This window comes from Herpailurus yagouaroundi, unplaced genomic scaffold (assembly GCF_014898765.1).
Source record: "Herpailurus yagouaroundi ecotype Mexico unplaced genomic scaffold, PumYag 159, whole genome shotgun sequence".
Lineage (NCBI taxonomy): Eukaryota > Metazoa > Chordata > Mammalia > Carnivora > Felidae > Herpailurus > Herpailurus yagouaroundi.
Window position 1 is genome coordinate 81,967,120 of NW_024412400.1, and position 25,184 is coordinate 81,992,303.

Here is a 25,184-nt window from a genome sequence, read left to right on the forward strand (position 1 = left end):
TCTAGGCCTCTGTATTTGTGCCTCAGCTAAATTGTGTGTTTCTTGTCTTGCAATAAGCATACATCTCCTTTCTTCTTCCCCCTCATTCTTATCTCACATAGCATGCATGTCACCTTTATAATTGATAATCATTTTTTAAAATACTGACTAAATAAATTCTTTAAATTTTATTTTTAACAAGCTGAGTCATTTTCTTTATCTTTTTTGTTTGTTTGTTTTAATGTTTGTGTTTTAGAGAGAGAGCATGAGTGGGGGAGGGACAAAGAGAGAGGGAGACTGAGGATCCAAAGCAGGCTCTAAGCTGACAGCAGAAAGCCTGATGTGGAGCTCAAACTCATCATGACCTGAGCCAAAGTCAGACTAAGCCCCCCAGGCACCCTCATTTTAATTCTAGATAAATATAATTTTTTTTAAGGACATAGGGTTGGCAGGAAGGAAAATACGGGTCTTTGAAAAAAGATTCTTCTGGAAATGAAGCAGACAATTGCAAGATAACAATTGGTTCAGAACAATAATAAATAAAAATCAGCAGCTGACCAACTACATGACAAAGTAGTTCTAAAACCTCAGGCCTTAACGTGATGTGCAAATAGATCTTTGGCTACTTGAACTTCTAGAAATCAAAAGATGTCTTTCCTAGTAGTAAAGTCAGACTTTGTGCAGAAGTTACAAAATGTCTACATTACAGCAGGTGCTATGCAAGATACTTAGTCCCTGAGTAGATTTTATCGGAGTAAGAGTGATAGAGCAGAAATTTCAATAATTGTGATAAATGTAGTGATTGGAAAGTATTAGAGGTTATCAGAAGCTTCAGTTAAGGAGTCCAGTCCATTTTGGAGGATTAGGCAGTGCTTCTCAGATGGTATAGTACCTACATAAAGATTTGAAGGATGAGTAGAAATAAACCAGGTAAAGAAATAGAAAGAATGTTCCTGGTAAGAGGAACATCATGTGCAATGGCTGGATGTTAGAGAAGCAGAGCATATTTAAAGGTACAGAAGGAGCCTCCTCAAATTAGAGCAGTTTTTTCAGAAGGAACTGATTAAAGATGTAGCTGGAGGCACGAAGGGAGAGTACTGATCATTTCAGGAATTCTGAACATTGTGCTTTCTATCCTTATAATAATAATGAATGAATGATATGAAAATCATGATGTTCCTCCTTGCTGCGATTTCAGCACAACTCAGTGTTCCTGGTGGAGCAGTGCAGTTGAGTTTAGGCTAAACTCATCATAAGCTTTGACCAAGTTCTCACGACTGATGGTAAGCCTTATTGGAAGGAGAACCTGGATGTCAGCCATAGGAGAGAGATTTTGTTTTCTGTTCATAGCAAGTAGTTCCCAGGGATTTTATATCTTGATCTTGGACCCAAAGCACTTGATCTCCGACATGGAGATTCAGAGGTATTTATTTTTCATAAAGCTTACTTGCTTTGAGAATTTTCTTCCTTTAATATGTTAAGATTGAACCCATGGGCTTTCAGCATTTTGACTAAAATATTCTACCTGTGTTCAAAACTCAAGCTTTGGGAATCCCTGAATTCAAACATATGAACTATTGCTGTGTATGGTAATAATAGCCTATATGTATATTTATTTAGCGTTGTTCTGATACTTACGCATTGACATACTCAATCCTCACGGTTCTTGAGTAAGTTAATACATGTAATATACTGTGTAGGCATTGCTATTTACCTCTTTCAAAGAAGGAACGCAAGACTTTGAAAGATTACTTACTGTGCTGAAAGTATATAGCCAGTAAGTGACAGAGATTGGATCAAACCCCAAATGGATCTGGCCTCAGAAGCTTCTTTCTACTCTGATACAGAATCCTGTCTCATAAGTTTGTAAGGAGACATTTTGCTTTGAAGAGAAAGCTATAATGTGTTACCAACGAAGAGGTTTGATCTAGATACTGGGATTGTGTGTGGTATAAAATGTAAGGACTGCTATTGGAGGGGCACCTGGGTGGCTTAATCAGGTAAGCATCCAACTCTTGGTTGCAGCTCAGGTCACGATCTCATGGTTTGTGGGATCCAGCCCTGTGTTGGGCTCCATGCTTGAGATTCCTTCTCTCCCTCTCTCTCTCTCTCTCTGCCCCTCTCCCACTCTCATGCATTCTCTCTCTCTCTCTCTCTCTCTCCCTCTCTTTCTCTTTCCCTCTCTCTTTCTCAAAATAAGTAGATAAACTTTAAAAAAAAAGAATGTTATTGGAATCTAGAAGTTATTCTTTCTTTGTAACCATTGGATCACGGGCAACACAGCCTATGGGCATTCTGTCTGCCTTCATCTAGGGGCTCTGTGTTTGTCTACTTGTCTGATTCACACACAGCACATGGCCCTGCAGCCTTGCTCATGCTTTGATTTTCTTTCCCCTATTTCTAGTATAAGTTTCACTACAACAGAAGATGAAACGAGAACTCAGGTTTTGAGCATCAAAAAAGTTACTGCTGAGGATCTCAAGCGCAACTATGTCTGTCATGCTAGAAATGCCAAAGGGGAGGTTGACAAACCAGCCAAGGTGAAACAGAAAGGTAATGGATGCACTCAGCAGATGAGTCTGTGAACTCCAAACGTAACATTGTGGTGAATAAGGAAAAAAAGAAATATTGAGAAGACAGTGCTCCAGCACCTAGCACATCTGGCATATAGTAAGGAATCAGAGATGAATTGAAAAATCTTGAAAGAAAATATCCATCTATGTGAAGACACTCAAAATATTAATTCTCATACTCTTAGTAACTTAGTGCCCAAGTGTGGCTTAAAAAATCCATATGATTATTAAAAGGAGGTATAATTTTATATCAATACAGTCATGAAAAATGAAAAATAAAATATTTAAAACTACCAAAGATATAATAAAACTGGTAGAGTTACATATTGTGGTGAATTGTAAAGACCCTTTTAGAAACCATTGATGGCAGAGTTCAAGGGTCATAAAAATGACCATATCATATGACTTAATACTTTTGGAATTTTTCCTGCACAAATAACAGAAAGAGAATTATGTACCCATCACTATTCTTAGAAGCATTATCTATAATAATGAAACATTATAAATAGCAACCATCTAATTATATTCAAGTAGTTAAGTAAGATATAAAATATTTCTTCTCAAAAATATAATTTTAAAATGATCATTTTAAATGTTATGTAACAACATTCAAGCAGGTTTATAATATACCACTAGCCACAATTGCTAAAATGAAAATTATTTAAACAATGACTTAAAATATGTAAAAGGATTTCTATGTTGCTATTACTAATTTCTTCTATAATAAATAAAAATGATAAAGCTCTTTTGTGTGAGCTGTTGCTACTGAAACAGAGTGTGTCTAAAATTATCTTTGGGTCTCTCACCTAACACAGAACCTCAGACAATTAATGCCTCCAAGAATGTTTTTCAGTGATCTAGAGAAAGATCATGATGATTCATCACATGTGCAGTCATGTCATTCAGAATCATCGCGGATTCTAGTCTCCTATAATATGTATACCAAAAGTAAAAAAACAACAAAAAAGAAGTTAATACATAATTCTTACATTTTGCAATGGGATTTAAACCTTTTATTAAAGCTGATGCAAAAACAAATTTCACCTTAACATTCCATTACAATCTAGAAAGTAAAAAGCAAAGTCCTGGAGTATATATGGCACTTAAGTCTTAGTGGATTGGTTCTGGATAGTTCATTGCTTCAGCACCTCAGAAGCCAGTGTAAAACAACAAGACTCAACCAGATAATATAAGGCAGTTTCCCAAAGTTCATTCCTAAGAACACTACTGGGACTCTTTATAGTACTGCAATTCAATATTTGTACTCTAAACTCAGAGGGCCTGTGTTGGAATCCTGGTTTCTGAGCATCCTAACTCTGTAACCTTGAAAAAAATCACTTAACCTCTCTGACCTTCCATTTCTTTATATTTAAACTAGGCAGATGATACCACTCTCTTATAAGGTTGTTTAAAGCACTCAGCACAATTGCTCGCTTTTATACAAATATATTAAATGCTCAACAAATGTTAAGTCTACTTATTTCCACAAAATTTTCACAGGTGTTATTTGACAAAGGCTTTTATAATACATAAAGTATCTTTAAACTCTAGATTAAACAAAATCAATCAAGTTACTTTAGTCAAGGGCCCCTGAGAGTCTTTCATGTGTTAACATTTGGTATGAATATCTGCAGGGAGTTGGAATATAGGAGGCAAATATATTTTTCAAATATATTTGACTTCAGATTCCTGGAGAATGCAGCATTTTGTGGGACTTGTTTTCCGAAGCAAGCATTTTGGGAAATAATTATAGGGGATAACATAAATTAATTACTTATTGTCAGAGAGGATTAAACAGTCAATTAAAATCATGTTTAGTCTAAGAGTGATGCAGAAGTCGGCCTGCCAGAGGTACATGAGTAGCTCCTGTCCACAAAAAGCCATGCTCTGAATGGTTATGTATGAATGGTATCAGGGATGTGAAAGGACAAGTATGTCCACTAGACTGGAAGATCTGTGCTGATATTACATCAGTATTACAGATAATCTAGTCTGGTCTGCGTACATCTCGTGGTACCAGAGGTGTGTGTTTGTTACTTGGCTTCTGTTCTGGACCAGGTAATGCTGCAATTCAGTGGTGATACCTGAGCTCATATTAATACATTATACATAAGGATCCTTCTGGATTCGTTGACAAAGCATTCTATGTCTTTCATCAAAAAGATGACAGGAAGGGCTCCAAATAAGAATTTACTTGGATAGGTCTTTGGACCTAATAGCTCTTTGGATGGCACAATTTCATCTAGTCGGTTAAAGCAAAGTATTAAAGGAGACACAGCTAACGTAAACATGTTAAACATGCAGTTGTTTTATAGAGGAGACAGGTGGGAGCTAAGGCTAGATGTGTGTTGAACTTTATGAGAAACTGAAAAACTATTTCCAAAGAGGTTGTACTTTTTTATACTTCCACTAGAAATGAATATAAATTCCCATGTTCTACATATATTCTTACCACCTTTTGAAGTTATCAGAGTTTTCAATTTTAGCCATGCTAGTAAATGGGTACTGGTATCACACTATATTTTTTAATTTGCATTTCAGATACTAATGATGTTGAGCACTTATTTTTAAAGTCTTCCTTTTTAAAAAATGTTTTTACTTATTTATTTTGAGAGAGAGAGAGCACTATGCCTGTAAGCTGGGGAGGGACTGAGAGAGAGAGAGAGAGAGAGAGGGAGGGAGGGAGAGAATCCCAATCAAGCTCCACACCATAAGTGATGAAGTCAGAAACTGTTGCCTTCCTCCTTTTTTCTTTTCAAAGTGTTGACCTATTTCTGAAAACAATATTTTTCTATAGATTTTAGTATTATCTTGTGAATTTCTATGTTAGAGCCTGCTGGGATTTGATTAGAATTGTATTAAATTTGTAAACCAATTTGGAGGGAATTGAAATCTTAACAGTATTGAGATTTCCAATCCATGAACATTATATGCTTTTCAATTTATTTAGTTATCATTGATTTTTCTCAGCTTTTTTTTAATTTTTGGTTTTATGTGTACAGGTCTTACAGACATGTTAAATTTAACCCTAAATGTTTTGTGTTGCTATTGTAATGGTATTTTGAAAATTTCACTTTTCAGTTGCTCATTGATAGGAAATAGAAATGAGTTCATTGATTTTTATGCATTGATCTTGGTATTCTGACTTCCAAATTCACTGATTAAATAGGGTTTCTGTTTATTTTGTTTTTTAGGTTCCTTAGCATTTTCTATACACTTGATCATGTTTACAAGATATAAACATACTTTTACTCCTTCCTTTCCAAACTTTATGCCTTTGACTTCTTTCTTCCTCTGTCACTCTCTTGCACCTCCAGTACCATGAACAGTAGAAGTTATCAGAGTGACCTTACTTGCATTTTTCTTATCTTAGAGGACATGCATTCAGTTTTTATGTGTTAAATATGATGTTATTTATAGGTGTTTTTTTGTAGCTGGCTTTTATCTGTGTGAGAGAGTAATCTTCTATATCTATATAATGAGTATCTATTGAAATTTAACAAATTCTTGGTGTGGTTTTATTTGAATGCATCTTAATTAGGGTTCTTTAAATGCCTTGGTTCCGCAGCATCTGTGTGGCTCAGTCATTTAAGTGTCTGACTTTGGCTCAGGTCATGATCTTGCAGTTCTTGAGTTTGAGCCCCATGTTGGGCTCTGTGCTGACAGCTCATAGCCTGTAGCCTGCTTGAGATTCTATGTCTGTCTTTCTCTCTCTCTGCCCCTCCCCACTCACATTCTCCCTCTCTCTCTCTCTCTCTCCGTCTCCTCTCTCTCTCTCTCTCTCTCAAAGATAAACATTTAAAAAATTTTTCTAAACTTCTTGGTTCCCTAAGTTTATGTTTTTAATTTAATTTGAAAAATTTAGCCATTATTTCTTTAAATATGTTTTGCTCACTTTTTCATTCATTCATTCTTTCCTTTTCTTCTAATAGCTCTGTTAAATTTAGTATAGACCACTTGGGGTTGTCCCATAGATGACTGAGATTCTCATTTTTATTTTATCCTTTCCTGTGTTTCAATTTGGGTAGTTTCTAGTTTCCACTAATCATTTATTTTTTGATGTTTAATCTGCAGAATTTTAAATTTCAGAATTGTATTTTTCAGTGTTTGGATTTCCATTTCTCCATAAAAATACCCCTATTGGTATTTTTTAGTTGTTCTTTTTTTTTTTTTTCTTCCAAGATCTTATTTAAGTTTAAGTGAGTTAATATACAGTGTAGTATTGGTTTCAGGAGAGGAATTTAGTGATTCATCACCTACATACAACACTCAGTGCTCATCCCAACAAGTGCCCTTCTTAATACCCATCACCCATTTAGCCCATCCCCCACCCACCTCCCCTCTAGTAACCTTCAGTTTGTTCTCTGTATTGAAGAATCTCTTATGGTTTGCCTCCTTGTTTGTTTTTCTATTTCTCCTTCCTTTCCCCTACATTCCTCTGTTTTGTCATCTTTTTTTTAATTCAACAGGAATATTGATAATACTCATTTTAAGTGCTAATTTGCTAATTCCATCATATTTGTCAATTTTGATTCTGTTTCTTTTTTTATTGGCTGATTTTTCTTGTGATTATGGGTCTTTTCTTGCTTTTTATTGTTTTGTTTTTTAATCATATGCTGGCCGTTATGTATGCCGCATCATTGAGTGTCTGAGTTTTTAAAGTGAGTGTTGTCTTTTTTCTCACAGGTAGTTAATTTACTTGTCTAACAGCTTTTTTTTTTTTTTTTTTAAGAGTCCTCCTTATCTTTGCAGGACCTTACATCTGAAAAAAATAGCCTTTTCTTTAAGGCCAGATTGGATTTATGTAGACTGGGGTCTCTGCTTAACACATGGGGAGCTACCCAAAGCTTCTTCACTCCAGTCTTAAGTGCCCCAGTCCTGCATGCGCACCTACAGTTGTTCAATTCCCAGTTTCCTAGCAGTTGTCCCCTTCCTGGTAGTTTTTCTTTCACTAGTAACTGTTCTTTGCCTGATCTTGTGAAGTGTCATCGGCCAATGCAAAGCTTTATGTTTTTCCAAAGACTTGAGGTCACCCCTTGCAGATTTATAGAGCTCTTTTTCTACACAGTTTTCTTCCCTCTTTGCCCAGGCTTGTAAATTCACCCTAAGTCAGTAGTTCTGAATTCTGATTTCTGTCTCCTTAGCTCACTGTGATGACTGTACTTCTTTTTGGTTTTCCCCTTTCTATGCCACAGTCTAAAAGTGCCTTCAGGCAAAAAAACTAGGGTGATGGTGGGGCTCAACGTTGTTGTGTCCTTTCTCCCACAGATCACACACAGATCAACTGCCACTTATCCACCTTAGAAAAAACTGTCATTGTAAATATTATGGAGAGGAGGCTATCCCAGTGTCAATTGCTTCTCTAAGGCCAAATGCACAAATTTCACCACACTATGGTAGTCAAACAAAGCAGGTCTGCAAGTTAATTCAGTTATACGTCTCTGGTTTACTATCATATAGACAAAGCATTCTAATAGTTTGTAATTCAGGGAAATTGTCATTACATGGTTCCCAAAATTATCAAGAAATCTCAGCAGTTTAGCAAAGAACACACAGGTTCTGTGGCAGGGAATACCTGGGAGTCCAAGAAGCTGTTGGGCTGGGAGACTCAGTGGATAGCAAGGCCCCAACTAATAAAGATAAAAATAATAAGTTAGGTTTCCAAGGAGAAACAAAATTGTAGATCAAGAGCTTGAAACAGGGTAAAAGACTGGAGCTAAAGTCCTGGATTAGTTTAACTCAGGGCGGTAGCTGGAAATGTGAGCTTTGGAACCTGTTATTACTGTAGAACTGCAAAAGGAGTGGAGGGAATTCTGATTCAGGGAGTAACAGCAGAGCAAGTGGCTAAATTTGGCAATATCCTAAATCAATTATAAGTGAGATCAAAGAGAGACGCGGTTTAGAAGTCCAGTTTGGTCAAATTGCATCACTCTTTCCTGATTGGGAACCCTTTTGTCTGGGATTGCATCACAGTAAAATCTTTATGCCAAAACATCAGAGGTCCAGCTGGGGCAGACAGAAAATGTGGGCTGAGGGTCACCCTTTCCCTGCAAGCCAGCCAAGCTTTATAGGAAAGCTTTTTAGAACATTTCCTGCATGTGGTTTAAGCTACTTAGAAATTCAGCCCTGTGGATTATTTATCTTAAGAGTTCAATTAGTTAAATAGCATGAGGAATTTCTTGATATCATCAATATGGCCCCACAAAATGCGATCTATAAATATGACACATGTAATTCAATGACCCAAAACCAAATTAAAAATCCCCACAAAAAATAAAAGAAAGAAAGAAAAGAAGCAGTAGTAAAATAAATGTGGCAGAGGGAAATTCATGAAGGTAATTGACCTCTTGATCGTTAGGCAAGATATCTATTGATATACATATATATATATTTCTGAATCCATTTCAGGTAAGTGCATTCACTGACCTCTTTTTTTTCACAATTACAAAATGTCCAGCCAGAGGAGCAAGAATAACTGAGCAAAGAATGAAGATGACAATGGGAATTACCCCAGTGTGCTGTTAACATAACGTGTGCTCAGAAATACCAAGGACACAGCAATTTTCATGCCAGCTACCCAAACTGATCTTAGCAAATTCTCAACAACTGCACCGACATAGCTTTTGACATTTGATGATGGAGTTTTCTTATTTTAAACATCATTATTCATGGAATGAGAACAAGAATAACTGGTAATAAGTCTGCACTGCGGAGTTCCATACTATCTCTGAGATAGGATAAGTATCCCGAGTTTAGGATAATGAACTTAAAACTCTAAGATCTGCCCTTTAATTAGAGAACTTCAGGCTCAGCTCCAGGCTGCTTACCATTTCCCCAGTGGGATAGATACCTGTTTTAAAAGGGATTTTTCCACTAGTATATGATCAATAATTAAACTTCATGGCAGAGATCTCCAAAGATCTCTGGACTTTGGAATCAGGGAGCCTGGATAACAGTCCCAGCTTTGAACAAAATTCCTCTGTGCCTCACCTTGGCAAGCACTTAACACAATGTTCAGGCGATCAAAGAAGCCTTTTCTCACCACCTGACCTGATACACCTCTCCTGCCCAGCCCAGCCTCTCAGTCACCTCTGTCACATTACCCTAGTTTATTTCCTTTATAGCACTGATCACTACCTAACATTAGTTGTCTTATTATTTATTTCCTTGCATTAGAATGTTAACTCTAAGAAGGCAGAAATCCGTTTGGACTTCTCCACCATCGTGTCCCCAACAGCATCTGGCAAATAATAGATGGTAATAAGTAATTGTCAAGTCAACTAATACACAATTTAAGCCACTTGTGTTTCAGATCCAACTATTCTATTCCCTCTTCAAACACTTAGGCTTCATTATCACAAGCTAATAAGGCAACCAAATGAAGTTGCTGATATTGGAGGACTAGATTTCTTTTAAATATCCCAGAAGTATATGGTGTTATATCAGGAAACGTTCATTGAGATCCTCTGTGTTTTAGGGATAGGATGGATGAAGAACACATAGTCTTTACCTAGAAGACAACAAAAGTATAGTTTAGTGGGAAGCAAGAGAGAGTAGAGAATCAAGCTTGTAGACAAATTAAAATATAACACAAATGCTCTAATACAATTATAAACATTGAGAAGAGTTGAAATTGCTGCCAGGCAGATGTCAGGTGCAAGACGAGTTTTATTCTAGGAAAGCCTATATGAAATAATGACATTGGAGCATGGGCTTGAAAACTAAAGAAAGAGAAAGCATTATTCTCACCAGAAGTCCCAGCATGAGCAAAGACATAGAGCTAAATCTTCCTGATGTTTTTGAAGAAAAGGCCATGATAAATGAGACGAGTGGCTGGTGGTTTCATCATAATAGACCTTGTTTACAGGGCTGAATTAATACGTATCTAGTTTCTAGGAAGTCAGGAATCATCTTATTCTATTTCTGATAATTCCAAAGAAACTGCTAAAACGCCTATCATATAAAAGTAAACAGATTAGGTGGGAATCTGTCCATGCCTGGATATTACAAGTTAATCTTCAGAATGTGTATCCTAGAACTATAAACCTGAGAGATACTTTCAAAGCCAAGCATACTTAGCATTTGGTAGATTCCTCTGTTTCTGCCCAGTTAAAATAAGATTTTTGAGGCTTTTTTCTGAATTTATAGGAAAGGTAATTAAATTTCTTCCAAATGGCACTGAAAAGAAAATGGAATTAAGACTAATGGAAACACATTAAGATTTTCACTCAATCCAACTGCTCCTCCAGCAGTTAAAATTCTATCAGTTTCATGGTCTTGTCTAGGTAGTAATAAGGAGTCCATCCCCAAAATGGACAAATGGAAGATGGAATCACACTTTTCAAAAATATTTTTAAGGAGATTCACTTATCAGATTGTGCACTGAATGACATGACCTTCTAAATCCTGCCCAATGCTAAAATGAATACAATATACCCTTTATATGCCATTAATGTGTATTAATTTATGTAACATCAAAGTCCCCTCAAGTCACCTAATGGTTAAGAACGCCTGTGTCAGGTGCTGGAAACAAAAAGAGAACTATGACACAGTCTGGCATCAAAACCTAGTGCTTAATCCCTATCACGTTATCTCTGCTTGTTCACACATACAAGGCAGGAGCATGGCTCAGCTGCTTAGCTTACCCAACTATTTGCAGGATGACAGGCCAGCGTGATCACCACGTAAAAATCAATTGTTTCTCTGTTGCTCCCTCCATTGATAGCTCCAAGATACACAGTGGAATTAGCATGTGGTTTTGGAGCCACAGTGCTGCTGGTAGTGATCCTCATTGTTGTTTACCACGTTTACTGGCTGGAGATGGTCTTATTTTACCGGGCTCATTTTGGAACAGATGAAACCATTTTAGGTGAGTAATGAACGTTTGATGTAAATACCTTCAACTGTCCTTTTCAGAAAGCATGTTGACTTGATAAAAGCTAGAATAACTGGGAGATTTAATCTAACTATCTTTTGTTTCGGCCCTTACTGTTGAAAATCTTTCTAATGTATATTATTTTGTTTCCTTGGCTCAATATGTGTTTAGTCTAGGTTAGCCTGTCCAAATAGAAATATAATGCAAGCCACATATGTAATTTAATATTTTCTAGCGGTCACAGTAGGAAAAGTAAAAAGAAAGTGAAAATTATTTTAATAATATACCTTATTTAACCCAATATACTCAAAATACTATTATTTTAGCGTATAATTAATATTTAAAAGCTGATGGTGATATTTTAATCTTATTATTTGTGGTCAAAATGTCAAAATTTGGCATGTGTTGTGTTTTAAATTTACAGCATATCCCAGTTCAGACCAGTTGCATTTCAAGCATCCGATAGCTACGTGTAGCTGTGTCTCCTGTAACTGGACAGTGTAGGTCCACTCTTTGTACTTAAAAGTGGTCCATGCACCAGCAACATCAACATCACATGGGAGCTTGATAAAAGGAGGCTATTAAGCTAACCCCTATTCTGAGTCAGGATCTACATTTTAACAATATTCCCGGATGATTCAGGTGCACATTAAAGTCTTAGAAGCACTGCACTAGTGCACATTTGCCTGGTGACAGGCATGGAACAATGAAACATACTGATTCTTAGACTCGGCCCATAAAAGATTTTCATTCAGTAGGTTTGTGGACGAGACACAGAACCTGTATTTTTACTGAGAGGTGATGTTTATAATCAGGCAACTTTAGGAAAGATGGGTTTATTGAATCTAAGTATATATATATATATTTCAAATGTTTATTTATTTTTGAGGTGGGGAGGAGAGGGCAATGAGAGAGAGAGAGAGGTTGAGAGAGAATTCCAAGCGGGCTCTGTGCTGACAGAGGGGCTTGAACTCGCAAACTATGAGATCATGACCTGAGCTGAGATCAAGAGTCGGATGTTTAACCAACTGAGCCACCCAGGTGCACCAAATCGAAGTATATTTTTAATTGTGGTTATTTTCATGTATAAATAATTTAGACACTTTCTGAAAGTTTTGCTCAATTTATAATTCTAATATATCAGTGAGTGACAAACTAGGACAGGAACTGTAAATTTTCTGTATGGTATTCATTGCCAGTGTCTATGATTGACTATTTGCCTCCTGATTGTGTCAATTCATTGTCAAATGAGCCAAATCTCATTTATTCTCCACTATAAAAACTAAATTTAGTGATATGAGAGTAGTATACACATCAGACAAAATTTGTAATTACACCTTAAAATAGTCATTTTGCCTGGAGACCTGTCACAGGTGGGAAATCACATGAAATCTGTCAGATAATTCATACAGTAAAAAAAAAAAAAAAAAAAAAAAAGTCTAGTATGCAAAAGTTTGATTTAAGAAAAAAAAATGCAATACTACTGAGAAACTCTTCTAATTTATATTCGATCTTTCTTCCTTTTGCCAGATGGCAAAGAGTATGATATTTATGTATCTTACGCAAGGAATGCTGAGGAAGAAGAGTTTGTGTTACTGACCCTCCGTGGAGTTTTGGAGAATGAATTTGGATACAAGCTGTGCATCTTTGACCGTGACAGTCTGCCTGGGGGAAGTAGGTATCTCACATGAGTACAAGTGATGCCACCCTCTGAATGGCAAAGGGAACCCTTAGTTTGGGGTCAGGTGTGAGAGTCATGGCAGAGCTCTATGTTGGCATCTTCAGATATTTAACATCCAATTGTTTGATGTAATAGAGACTTCTTTAGGAATAAAATTACATTGTGAGTTGTAGATTATTCAAGTGCCATTTATGGTTGTAAAATAGTTCCTCTTGTAAGTTTTAAGAACTCAGTGTCAGAAAAGTGTGGAGGCACAGTGGATTAGAACTCTATTAAATACCTCAGTTTTAAATGCTCTGCTTACACACGTTTAGATATGTAGAAGGTTTAAGCAAATCTGCATTAGTTTCCCTAGAATGTTTTTTTTTGGTTTTTTTTTTTTTTTTTTACAAACACTGAGTTTAAACAACATTTTTACAAAGGCTGAGGTGTACTTGATTTTACTAACAATGAGTTTGTGAAAAGAATGCACGAAATCTCTCTTTATAGTACTCACTCATAATAATCAGAATATTTTCTCTGTGGTATTTGCTAATTTCCTTTTCTTCACTTTTGCTTTCTAGCAAGCCAATGCTATTCATATTCCCCTTTTTCTTAGGTCTGTTTCTTCCTTTCTATCAGCTTATACATTTGAGATGTAGTTTAAAATTTTACAAAGGCCAGTATATTCTAGTAGTTTAAAAAAAAAAAAGAAACTTGAATTGCTGAATGCTTTCAAGTACATCTCTAATTTTCAGATCCACCCAGTAACATACAAGGTGACAGTCCATTTGAGTCTGTTTTAATAAATACATAATAGCATTCCTAAACCCTCCGTTAAACTTTGTACTGTTGCAATGCATGTAATGTGTCTGATCTTCAGTACAACAAACTGATTTTCCTCCCCTAAAATCCTGTTTATGTTAGCCATTTGAGATGTTTTTGAAACTATTATATGGATAATGGAGATATAAAGTAGACTTAAATGTTTACGCTCATCTTGCATTAGCCGGACCACTTACTTTATCTCCTGTCATCACCTAGAAGTCCATCATGCTTGTGTTCTGCAGCTGATGTGTCTCTCAGGATCATTTTGCCAGGAAATGATGACTCGACTGAACAGCTAAAGGACAAATTCCACTCATTTTAAGACTTAAAGTCCTAAATCACTTATTCATCCATTTATTCATTCATTCTGCCATTCAACAAATATTGATCACTTGGTGAAAAGTTATATAAAGGTATACAGTATAACAATGGCCCGCCGGTAGGGGTTGACAATCCTTTGAAGGATTCAAATTCCACATAGTTACTCTTACATCTTGCTTTGATGGTGGGTCCTTGTGAGCCACATCCTCTCTGCCACTCTTCTTCCTCTTTGCCTCTGGGTCTCTTTCCATGCGTATACATGGCCTGCCTCCAGCAATACTGCCTCAAGTACATAATTACTTATTCCTCAGTTCTCCTCCAGACTGCACATGGAATTTTAATTGCAGGTATTTCCCCTTGGCCTCTGTGCCTGTTGAAGGTGAAGGGGCAAAATGACTACTTAGGGGAGTATCGTAAGCCATGAAATAGCTTCCCACAACACTCGTGTATTCCCTGGACTTGGCTCCTATTTAAACTCCAGGTAAAGGATTATACAATCCTAGATAAGCAGCCTTGAGGAGATGGATTATTCCCAAGAATTTAGTGACAGGAACTAATCAGAGCCCTTGATAACAGAATAGAATGACACTGAATTTCCATTTTCCCTGTTTCCTCTTCTTCTTTTCTGACCTGAAGAAAGTATTTGCCTGCTAGTGAAGGCAGACACATTAGCTAGCAGCTGCTGAAACACACGGTTTCATAGTAATGATAGGAGTTTAAGGAGAAAGATCCAGGGACTAATTTAGACTCCAGAGCAGTGAGCAGAATAGAAGGCTGAGCTGAGAATGTGATGCCAGCCAAAATGCCATTCAGTTAGCTAGACTTTTTAAAGTTCCTATTCTAAGGACATAGACCAGTCTGAGTCAGGCAGGAGTCTGGCAACAAAGAGGGACTTTCAGAAAATGAACGTTCCTACTCTTGCTTTCCTGTGTTGGTGAGAACTGAATTTCCATGACTTTGTCTATGATGATTATCTTTTCAAACACCCACTGGCATTAGAGAGAAGCCACATGGGGTATCGTTGGGGAGAAAGGGCTCAGGAGCTGATTTGACTGGGCTGCAGCATGCCACATGGTTTGAAGAAATCGATTTCTGTACAATTCATCTATTTCTCATAAAGCTTTTGAAGACCAAGGTCACTGAAGTATACTTGGCTTCATGCCTGTTAAGAATTCTTTTTTGGGGCGGAATATGTGCATATCGTTTTCAGTACCTTGGAGGAGTGTGGCATTTATTGGACAGAGTGGATCTAAGGATTAAGTTGTTGCAAATGTTCTTGGTAAAAGTTTCACCTCAACTCCCAGGCTGTTACCCCAAGATCCCTACACTTGCTCCCCAAGCCCCAGACTTTTGGGGAATTCTTGGCCAACACTAATCCCCATGGTGTTTTCTTTCTCAGTTGTCACAGATGAGACCTTGAGCTTCATTCAGAAAAGCAGACGCCTCCTGGTTGTCCTAAGCCCCAACTACGTGCTCCAGGGAACCCAAGCCCTCCTGGAGCTCAAGGCTGGCCTAGAAAACATGGCCTCTCGGGGCAACATCAACGTCATTTTAGTACAGTACAAAGCGGTGAAGGAGACGAAGGTGAAAGAGCTGAAGAGGGCTAAGACGGTGCTCACGGTCATTAAATGGAAAGGGGAGAAATCCAAGTATCCACAGGGCAGGTTCTGGAAGCAGCTGCAGGTGGCCATGCCAGTGAAGAAAAGCTCCAGGTGGTCTAGAAGTGGCGAGCAGGGTCTCTCCTATGCATCCTTGAAAAATGTATGAAAGGGACAATAACGAAATGGGTAAAAAGAACCAAGGGCACTCCAGGAAGGAAGAGAGTCCCCTTTCTTTGTTCCCAACGTATTGTTTCACAGACAGAAAACAATTCTGTCCAAGCCTCCCCGGAGGGATAAATTCAGGGTGACTATGACTGGTCGTGGTGCTTCCTCAGGCAATACTAAGGTTTAGAATGGTAGTGCCTCCAGTCCGTCCCCAGTGTCTGATGGCACTATGTTCTTTGCAGGCAAAGACTTAGTTGATGCGAATTTCCCCTCTCTGCCTCCTCCGTCCCTGTTCCACGTTTCCATTCCCTTTCTCATGTTTTATCACCTTAACGTTGTGGAGCAGCCTTTGGCTGTGGATTTCAAGACCCCTTAAAGATAACTCAGCTGTTAACAAGGTCACTGTGAGTTTCCAAGTACTTTTCATTTTTACTCATCAGTTAAAAAGAGAATGAAGGCCCACATTTGTTTTAGCTGAGGACAAGGAGCTCTTCGGCTCATTGTGTTGTCCAGCGTGCCCTCAAGGCCAGACGGGCACCCCTTTAGGACTATACAGAGCAGCAGCGTAACTGAAAGTGTTCCTTATGATGGTTTTAAAGGGCTCGCCTGTGGTTTCTCCTACATCCCTTGTGTCCTCCTTCTCAGGTCATTGATGTCCTATTTGTCAACTTGAAAAATATACCATACGTTTTTTTTGTTGTTTGTTTTTTATTTCAGTAAACTCCTGGATATCTGTAGGTCGACCCATATTTGTCACTCCATCTCCCCTGCCTACGGTACCTCCTATCAACCACTTAGAGTTTGCAGGTGGCCCCACCCTTGGCTTAGTCTGACAGGAAGCTTCTCCTAATGGTGCTAATAGAGAGTGAAATAACAGCAAAATGCTTTTAGGGCATTTGCTGGCTTGTGAGAAAAGCACAGAACAGGGTGTTCAGCAATTTGTCTTTTAATCTCAGCCTTGCTAATGTGAATATTAGGAAAGTGATTTCTCCTCACTCGCTTCTGTCTCCCATTGTAAAATGTGGAAGTTAGACTCAGTGACCTTGAGAGTTGCTTTTAACATTAATATTCTAAGAGAATTAACCGGACCACCCAGTATTTTCGATATTTTATTCACTAGTACAGTTAATACATTCATCCTAAACAAGTCAGTGTCTTCCATGAAACTTGTTTTTTTGTTTTAAATAAAATTGTACTGTTATTAGGACTTGGAAAAGTGAAAACTAAGTCCAGAGTTTACAGAGTGGTGAATACACACACACACATACACACACACACACACACATATATGCACAAACACATGAGTTATAAATGTATGTATATCTACATTGTGTATATATATATATATATACACATGGATTATATATGTGTATATATGTATGTATATGTGTGTGTATACGTATGTATATATATGTGTATATATGCACACACATGTGTACACAAGCATGTGACTTTAAATAGCTATTGACACAATATTACAAACCACTGGAACTCTTGTCCAGTTTTTAAATTATGCTTTTACTGTAGTGCTTTTGTGTCATGGTTTTCTGTACATCATTTGTAAATTCATAGCTCACAGAGTAGTTGTTGTTAGTTATTGCCTTCCCTAAATTAGTATAAATAACTTACTGCTGCTACATTTGGTATGGGTGCAGTGGAATCTGTTAGGCACAGAGCTTCTATGGTCACTGCTAGGCAGTGACCAGACTTCTGGAATTAACTGATCATCTACTTTGTCATAAGTACATACACACACTTAGAGACTAGGCTGTGGTAATCTCAGCATTCAGCTATTGGGGAGATAAATCTCTACTTGGCCTGTTGGGTAATAGAGAAAAGGAAAATAAAATACCTATAGAACAGCATGAGTATCCTATGAGACACCACAATCCATAATTTAAGGGAACCCTTATCCCAGTGTTATGAATGTTGATAACCAATTTTAAAACTATATCCTATGTTTAAGTGCCCTTCTGCAGCACTAAAGTGCATAACAGATCATTTCTCTATAGTGAAGGTATTATTTTTAATTGAAGAAAACAAAAACTTCATGAATTCTTGACTATAAAACTATGGTATAGAGCCATCCTTGGATCTTTTTTGCCTATTAATGCTTTTCTTTATTACAAACCACAATTACTCCTCCTGTTAACCTTCACCCCCAAGACTAGGAGAGAGTTGACACTAGACAAGCTTTCAGTGTCAATTGCATGAGTTTTAGGTAATGGAGGACAGTCCCCTCACAGGTGGCCATTCTCTTGCCAACGCTGCATTCTTTCTGCACTTTCGGATTCAATATTTATCCCAAGTGCTTTTGGGTACCCCTAGAAACTTCTTGATATTCTTTTTCATATTTATATACTGGTCTTTGATATTAAACTTTATCAACTGCAAAAATCGAAAGCATCTCAAATCTAAATGATATGTCTCATTCGCAGAAAATTGTGTTTTATAGTTTTTGTTTTGTTTATGTCCCCGAAGATACCCCATACAAAATTTTGGGGGGAGATGAGGAAATACAATTTTTGCTTCACTGTTTCAAAAAACCTTAATGGTTTTAGATATATGATACAAAGATCTTCTGCACCCAAGTTAACAAAGAACCATGACATATAAAATGTCTAATTACACAATCATATAAAATTTATTTAATTATCTTCTGTATTGTAACTTAGATGATTCCCTAGGATTCTAATAAAAAAAACCACTCCATTGTATTGGGAAACAAAAGCATCATTCCACTTGCTAATTATCCACTTCTTTCCATAGGTTTTAATATTTTAAGATTATCTTATTATCTTTTTTATTTTATTCATAAACTTTTGTATTTTCCATTTTCCATTTGATTTGTAAATTTCTTTTAAAAATAAACCATTTATTTTCAGCTTTGAATTTTATTTTGTGCATGTGTTTTATGTCTTTATTTTCATGTTTGGTCATAAGAAATGAGAATAAGAAGGATTCATGATACACATAAAAAGAAATTTTAGAAGTTACATTAGTTAAATTTCTCTGAGAGAAATCTGAGAAAAAATGAGAACTTTATATCAACATTGTTTTTACATGTAAATAAAACTTAAGTAAAATGAATTCTTCTAGTATACCAGGTGTGTGTGTGTGTGTGTGTGTGTGGAGACGGAGGAAGAATAGCAGAGCGGTAGAGAGAGAGAGAGAGAGAGCGAGCAATAGGCTAGATTATTTCAATAGTTTTTTTTATTCACTGTTTATTTTAAAGTAAATAGAAGTTTTAAAATTTATTATTCATTTATAAATCCACATATTAAAGTTACCATGAAGAATTGATTCAAATTAGGGGCGCCTGGGTGGCTCAGTCGGTTTAAGCGTCCAACTTCGGCTCAGGTCATGATCTTGCGGTTTGTGGGCTCAAGCCCCGCATCGGGGTCTGTGCTGACAGTCAGCTTGGAGCCTGCTTTGGATCCTGTGTCTCCTTCTATCTCTGCCCCTCCCCCAATTGTGCGCGCGCGCGCGCTCTCTCTCTCTCTCTGTTTAGCAAAAATAAATAAATGTAAAAAAAAATTTTTTTTAAAGAATTGATTCAAAATCAATTAACATTAGTCCATACATTAGTTTAATATCACATTCACTAGACAGTGAATAATAATTTAACCAAAGTGATTAATTCAAATGTCTACCACATGTAGATATTTACACATAGGTATTTTTAACCCTGTAAGCTTGCTCTTATTATATGCATTTATAGATGGATGAACTCAGATTTAAATATATTAAGATAAAAACAGATAAATGGAGAAACAAGTATTTTTGGATTCAGATTCATCTTCCCAATTAGGTGGCTCACCTCACCCCACTTTTTTTATTGCAATTTTTTTCAATGTTTATTTTTGAGAGAGAGAGAGAGACAGAGAGAGAGAGAGAGAGCACGCATAAGCAGGGGAGGGGCAAAGAGAGAGAGGGAGACAGAATCCGAAACAGGCTCCAGGCTCTGAGCTGTCAACACAGAGCCGACGCAGGGCTCAAACTCACGGGCCGCAAGATCATGACATAAGCCAGAGTCAGACTCTTAACTGACTGAGTCACCCAGGCGCCCCCACTCCATTTTTTTTTTTTTTTTACTACACTTCATATTTTAAGAAAGAGAGAGAGAAGTTTGCTGCCCTTGCATACACCAATAATCTAGGCAAAGACCAAATTATAGTCCTGGTTTTCTTCTAGGTGAATTGCAGGGAGATTGTGACTTTTAAAGGCCGGATATTCTACAGTATTGATGAATTCTAGATCAGAAAATGTGACCTCAAAAGTAATTTAGCACTACACAAGAAATCTGGTCTCATCAGCCTATAGCCATACCCCACTGTTTGAGCCAAACAGAATAAACAATTTATGACTCCCTCTCCATGTAATATTCAGCATTAAAAAATAGTAACAATTCACATCCTCAACTGCAGTTTTTACAATATGGAAGACATTAAAATAAGTCATAAAGGAGACAATTTTCTTCAAAGTACTGCCTGAAGGCCCCTAGGAATAGCCCAACCCCCATCTGATAAGCATCTTACATCCATTCTTCAATGTCTAGAATTCCACCAGACATTCCACCGTATTTGTTTCTTTAGCATTGCCCTGTCTCAAATGCAAATTTTGCATTTTCAGGATGAGGTACCAATAATTAAAAAAAAAAAAAAAAAGATAAAAAGCTAGAATCTTTCCTTACAGGATCTAGGACAGCATTTTATTTTCAACAGTGGTATCCCCATTGGACAGAACATTTTCCTAATAGGACTATTTTGAAGTGAAACACACAATGTACACATGCGCACACACACAATTTGAGTGCACAAAGTTCTTTCTGGTTGATTATCTATCCACGTTGTCTTAAGGTTATATCGTATTTCTCATGAGATAAGAGAAGCAGATTTTCTACTTTTACATTCTCAGGTTTATGAAAGGCAGCTACACAGATTCTGAGTAGGGCTGGGATAAAGGAGTTTCCAAAAGACACACACACACACGCACGCGCACACACACGCACGCACGCACGCGCGCGCACACACACACACAGGCTTTGAAGATAAGTGAAAATTTAGACTTATCTTTTCAGATAAAAATAAAAATTCTCTAAAACTACTTTGCACTCTTGATAAAAACTAGTTAAAAGGTCTTGAAAATTGAACACATGTCTCTTTCAATTACCCTTCAGGTTCATGTTAAATTTACTCATTGGAAAGAACTAAGCTGGTAAGGAGCACAGCTCCTTCATTCCATGTCAAACTGTAATGATCAAATGTACTGCAAACTTTCAGCTAGTCGTCACAGGCTAGAAAGTCTCTCCATCCCTCTTTCATCTCTGGCCCCAAAAGGGGAGGTCCCCAACCTCATGGTCTGTCTATATAGCACTTGTTTTCAGAATCATCAGTGGCTGTGATTTACACATTTGGAAATCCTTTCCTTCAGGAAATCACATTGTTTAAGCCCTTAAATCTCATAATGAGTTGAGCACTACATTTATTTCGGGAATTTTCCATTGGAATCTGTCCAAACCCACCACAGTAACTATTAGAAGTTAATCCATTATCAGAAGTCTTTGATTGATTCCCACCCATTGTATGTGTTGTTGCTCCTTTAATTGATTTTTAGTCCAATTCTTCATACATATACATGCAAAAAGGAAGGGAATTTTGTTTGATAACCAGGTCAATACTATGAACTGTCTGATGCTGTGTCCAAAAATTTTAAGAACCAAGAGATATAACTGTGTGGATTTTAGGAGATGGCAATTCCCTATTGCTCTTTGCTGATAAGACTAAGTCTGACACCTTATGTTCAGTCCTCTTCCAGGTACTATTCTCAGGAAACACGTATATGAACTGAATATTATTCAGAGGAACAGGATAAAAGTGGGGAAAGAGACTTGAAAGCATGTCTTACGGGGGATAAGATAATACTTCCGAAGCTGATCTAAATCTAAAGATGAGAAAAAAATACAATGGGATTTTTATTTTTTTATTTTTATTTTTTTAATATTTATTTATTTTTGAGAGAGAGAGAGAGGGAGGGAGTTGGAGAGGGGCAGAGAGAGACAGAGACACAAAAATCTGAAGCAGGCTACAGGCTCTGAACTGTTAGCACAGAGCCTGACGTGGGGCTCGAACTGACGAGCTGTGAGATCATGACCTGAGCGAAGTTGGATGTTTAACGGACTGAGCTACCCGGGCACCCCAAGCAGTGAGATTTTTAGCGATTTGAAGCTATTAGATCTAAGACTACCAGATAAAAGTGGCAGGGAAGAATATTTTTTAAAAAAATAATTTACAAATAGCTGAAATTAGCTGATTTTCGAGGTGGCAAATTTTCTCATCCCTAAGGTAGCAGGAACTTAGCAATCATTGATATGAGTAATGTAGAAGATTCATTTGCTGGGCAGATTATTTAACACTGAGAACCTATGTTCCTGAGTGTTTATTTATTGCCTCTCCTTTGTAGGATGGACAATGATGAACTCCAGTTTATGTAAGTTTTCACTAGGCATTGTCCTATCTTTCCATTTTCCTATAGATACGGTGGAAGCAGTTTTTGACTTCATTCAGAGAAGCCGAAGGATGATTGTTGTCCTGAGCCCAGACTATGTGACAGAAAAAAGTATCAGCATGCTGGAGTTTAAACTGGGTATCATGTGCCAGAACTCCATTTCCACCAAGCTCATTGTGGTTGAGTACCGCCCCCTTGAGCATCCACACCCAAGCATCCTGCAGCTGAAGGAATCCGTGTCTTTTGTGAGCTGGAAGGGAGAAAAGTCCAAACACTCTGGCTCTAAATTCTGGAAGGCCTTGCGGTTGGCTCTTCCCCTGAGAAGTCTGAGTGCCAGCTCTGGCTGGAACGAAAGCTGTTCTTCTCAGTCTGACATCAGTCTGGACCATGTTCAAAGGAGGAGAAGTCGTTTGAAAGAGCCCCCAGAACTCCAGGGCTCAGGGAGGGCTGCAGGCACCTCTTCAGCCCCAGATACAATGTCCAAGCACAGAGGGAAGCCCTCTGCGGCCTGTCGCTGCTGTGTCACCTACTGTGAAGGAGAGAGTCACCTCAGGAGCAAGAGCCGGGCAGAGATTCATACCCAGCCCCAGTGGGAGACACACCTGTGTAAGCCTGTTCCCCAAGAATCAGAAACTCAATGGATACAAAATGGCACCAGATTGGAACCCCCTGCTCCCCAGATCTCAGCCCTTGCTCTTCACCATTTCACGGATTTATCCAATAACAATGACTTTTATATCCTATAATTACCGTATGGTGGGTGGTGGCTGCTATCCATACCAGCCCTCTTTGTGTCATGAACCTATGGGAATAACTGACATTTTTATCATCTAGTGGACTACCAGACTGTGTCCCCTTTATTGATTTTTAAAAACTATTTATTTCTAGGAGACAAAAGACCTGAGGACCTGAATCCAGAATTATTGCCTCTCTAATGGCCTCAGAAGAGCACACTCTTCTTGGGCCCTAGAAGGTCAGTATGTGAAACTTGCCTAGAGTCTGATCCTCTATCTTGCCCAATAGTTTCAAACTGAGCAAAGAATTTAAGTGTGTTTCCTCTGAGTTTGTCAATCCACCTCACGTTATGAGTCAGTCAGGTGTACTTGGGTAACGACACTTACAGGGTATGCATATCCCAAGGGAGCATTGTGGACATGAGTTGGTTCAGGTGGAAGCTGTAAGACTCAGCTCTACAGAAAACCTATAGCACATTTTCCCTGGAAGAACCAAACACGCTCACACAGGGATACATGGTGTTCTGTCATTGTAAACTAGTGCTCTCTAAACTGCCTAAAGTTGTTAGCGTCAATAAAGTTCTATTTTTATGTGATTTAATTTGTACTAACAAGTTTTTACCTGTCTCTCTCCCCTCTTCTTTTTATGGCTTTTGAATTCATACCAGAAGAGTATTCCACTTTAGGAAACCTAGGCTTGGTTTAGGTACTAGGAAAGTCTGAGGTGCCTCTTTAGCCGCTTTCTCATGTGCATGAGAGGAAATCTGGGAAAGGACAGAAAGCGAGTGAGAAAATGTTCCAAATGAAATGGAAGTTTACACAAAATCTCATTATTTTTAGAACTGACAGCTGAAAGATTCAGATTGTTAGGGATTTATTGTAGCATTTGGTATATGAATCCTTCTCATTCAAGTTTCTGAGAAGAGATAGTCAATTCAAGTGCCTACAGGAATCATAAAGTAAGAAAAAAGGAAAAAAGGACCAGATATAAACATAATACATATGCTGTCCATCTAAGACTCATGTTTATAGGGACATAGGTATAGATACATATTCCTTTAGTTGAAACATTTTGACACAATCATAAAAGGCACATGACATTTGATCTCCCAGTGAGGGAGATAATAGAGATGATTGGGCCGGTGGGTAACTGAAGAGTATTTCTTCAAAAAGGAGCAACGTCTACTCAGCTCCATCACAATATTTGTCACTCAGCCCCCCTGTTGGCAGATTGTTGAATTTTTCAAAATAATCTAAAAATTAATATTTGTAAGTAGTCTCCCAATTATGGGATGGCTTAAATAAGAAAGAAAGAAAGAAAGAAAGAAAGAAAGAAAGAAAGAAAGAAAGAACCAATCAAAATGCATGAACATGTATTTAGCCTAAGGGCCACTAGTTTGTAATTTCAGAACTAAAGTATTCATCCAAAGAGTATATATCTGAATGGGGATTCAAGTGTCCCTGGCAATAGTAAGACTGGAGAACACAGGCTGGCCCTAAGGACATAATGGGAGACTTCTTTTCTGTCCCCAAATCAAAAACACCTGAATCCTCAAAATAAGGATTCAAAATAGTGATCTGACTTAACACTCCATCAGAGGAGAAAAAGCTGGAATATAGTTCCTTCCATCCACTCTGGTGGGAGAATAGAGGCTCCCTGTCTGGTGACTTTAACTGTAAGACAACCAGAAACACAATCTGCTACCCTGAACAGGAGCTGAGTGAAAAGAGCAAACGACCACACCAGACATGAGCAGTCACCTTCAATACATTAATGCTGGCTGCTTGTGAGCTATGACCCAATGAGTGTCAGCCTTTCTCAGTCACTAATAGTGAGGGATGGAAAAGAAGCCAGATGTTTATTCCACTACTGCACTTGGAGAGAAAAGCAGAAAATCCCTTCTCTGTTCTAACAAACTATTAGATCCTTTTTCCTGTTGA

General features: G+C 37.7%; 1 protein-coding gene across 5 annotated transcripts in view; it reads left to right on the forward strand.

The window, feature by feature from the left end:
* The window catches only part of IL1RAP (interleukin 1 receptor accessory protein), a 138,010-nt gene that overhangs the window by 109,330 nt on the left and 3,496 nt on the right, over positions 1–25,184 (forward strand). The window contains exons 8-12 of one of the 5 annotated variants that reach the window (XR_005792321.1): positions 2,384–2,532; positions 11,278–11,421; positions 12,958–13,101; positions 22,537–23,115; positions 23,398–23,482. Coding sequence is in view for 3 of the 5 variants with exons in the window: in XM_040481096.1 (XP_040337030.1) it covers positions 2,384–2,532; positions 11,278–11,421; positions 12,958–13,101; positions 22,537–23,255 (1,156 nt within the window). In the remaining 2 variants the exon portion in view is untranslated. Of the gene's footprint in view, positions 1–2,383; positions 2,533–11,277; positions 11,422–12,957; positions 13,102–15,635; positions 17,256–22,536; positions 23,845–25,184 lie in introns of those variants that run through there. The other 4 variants (XM_040481097.1, XR_005792320.1, XM_040481096.1 and 1 more) reach the window with 4 other exon arrangements.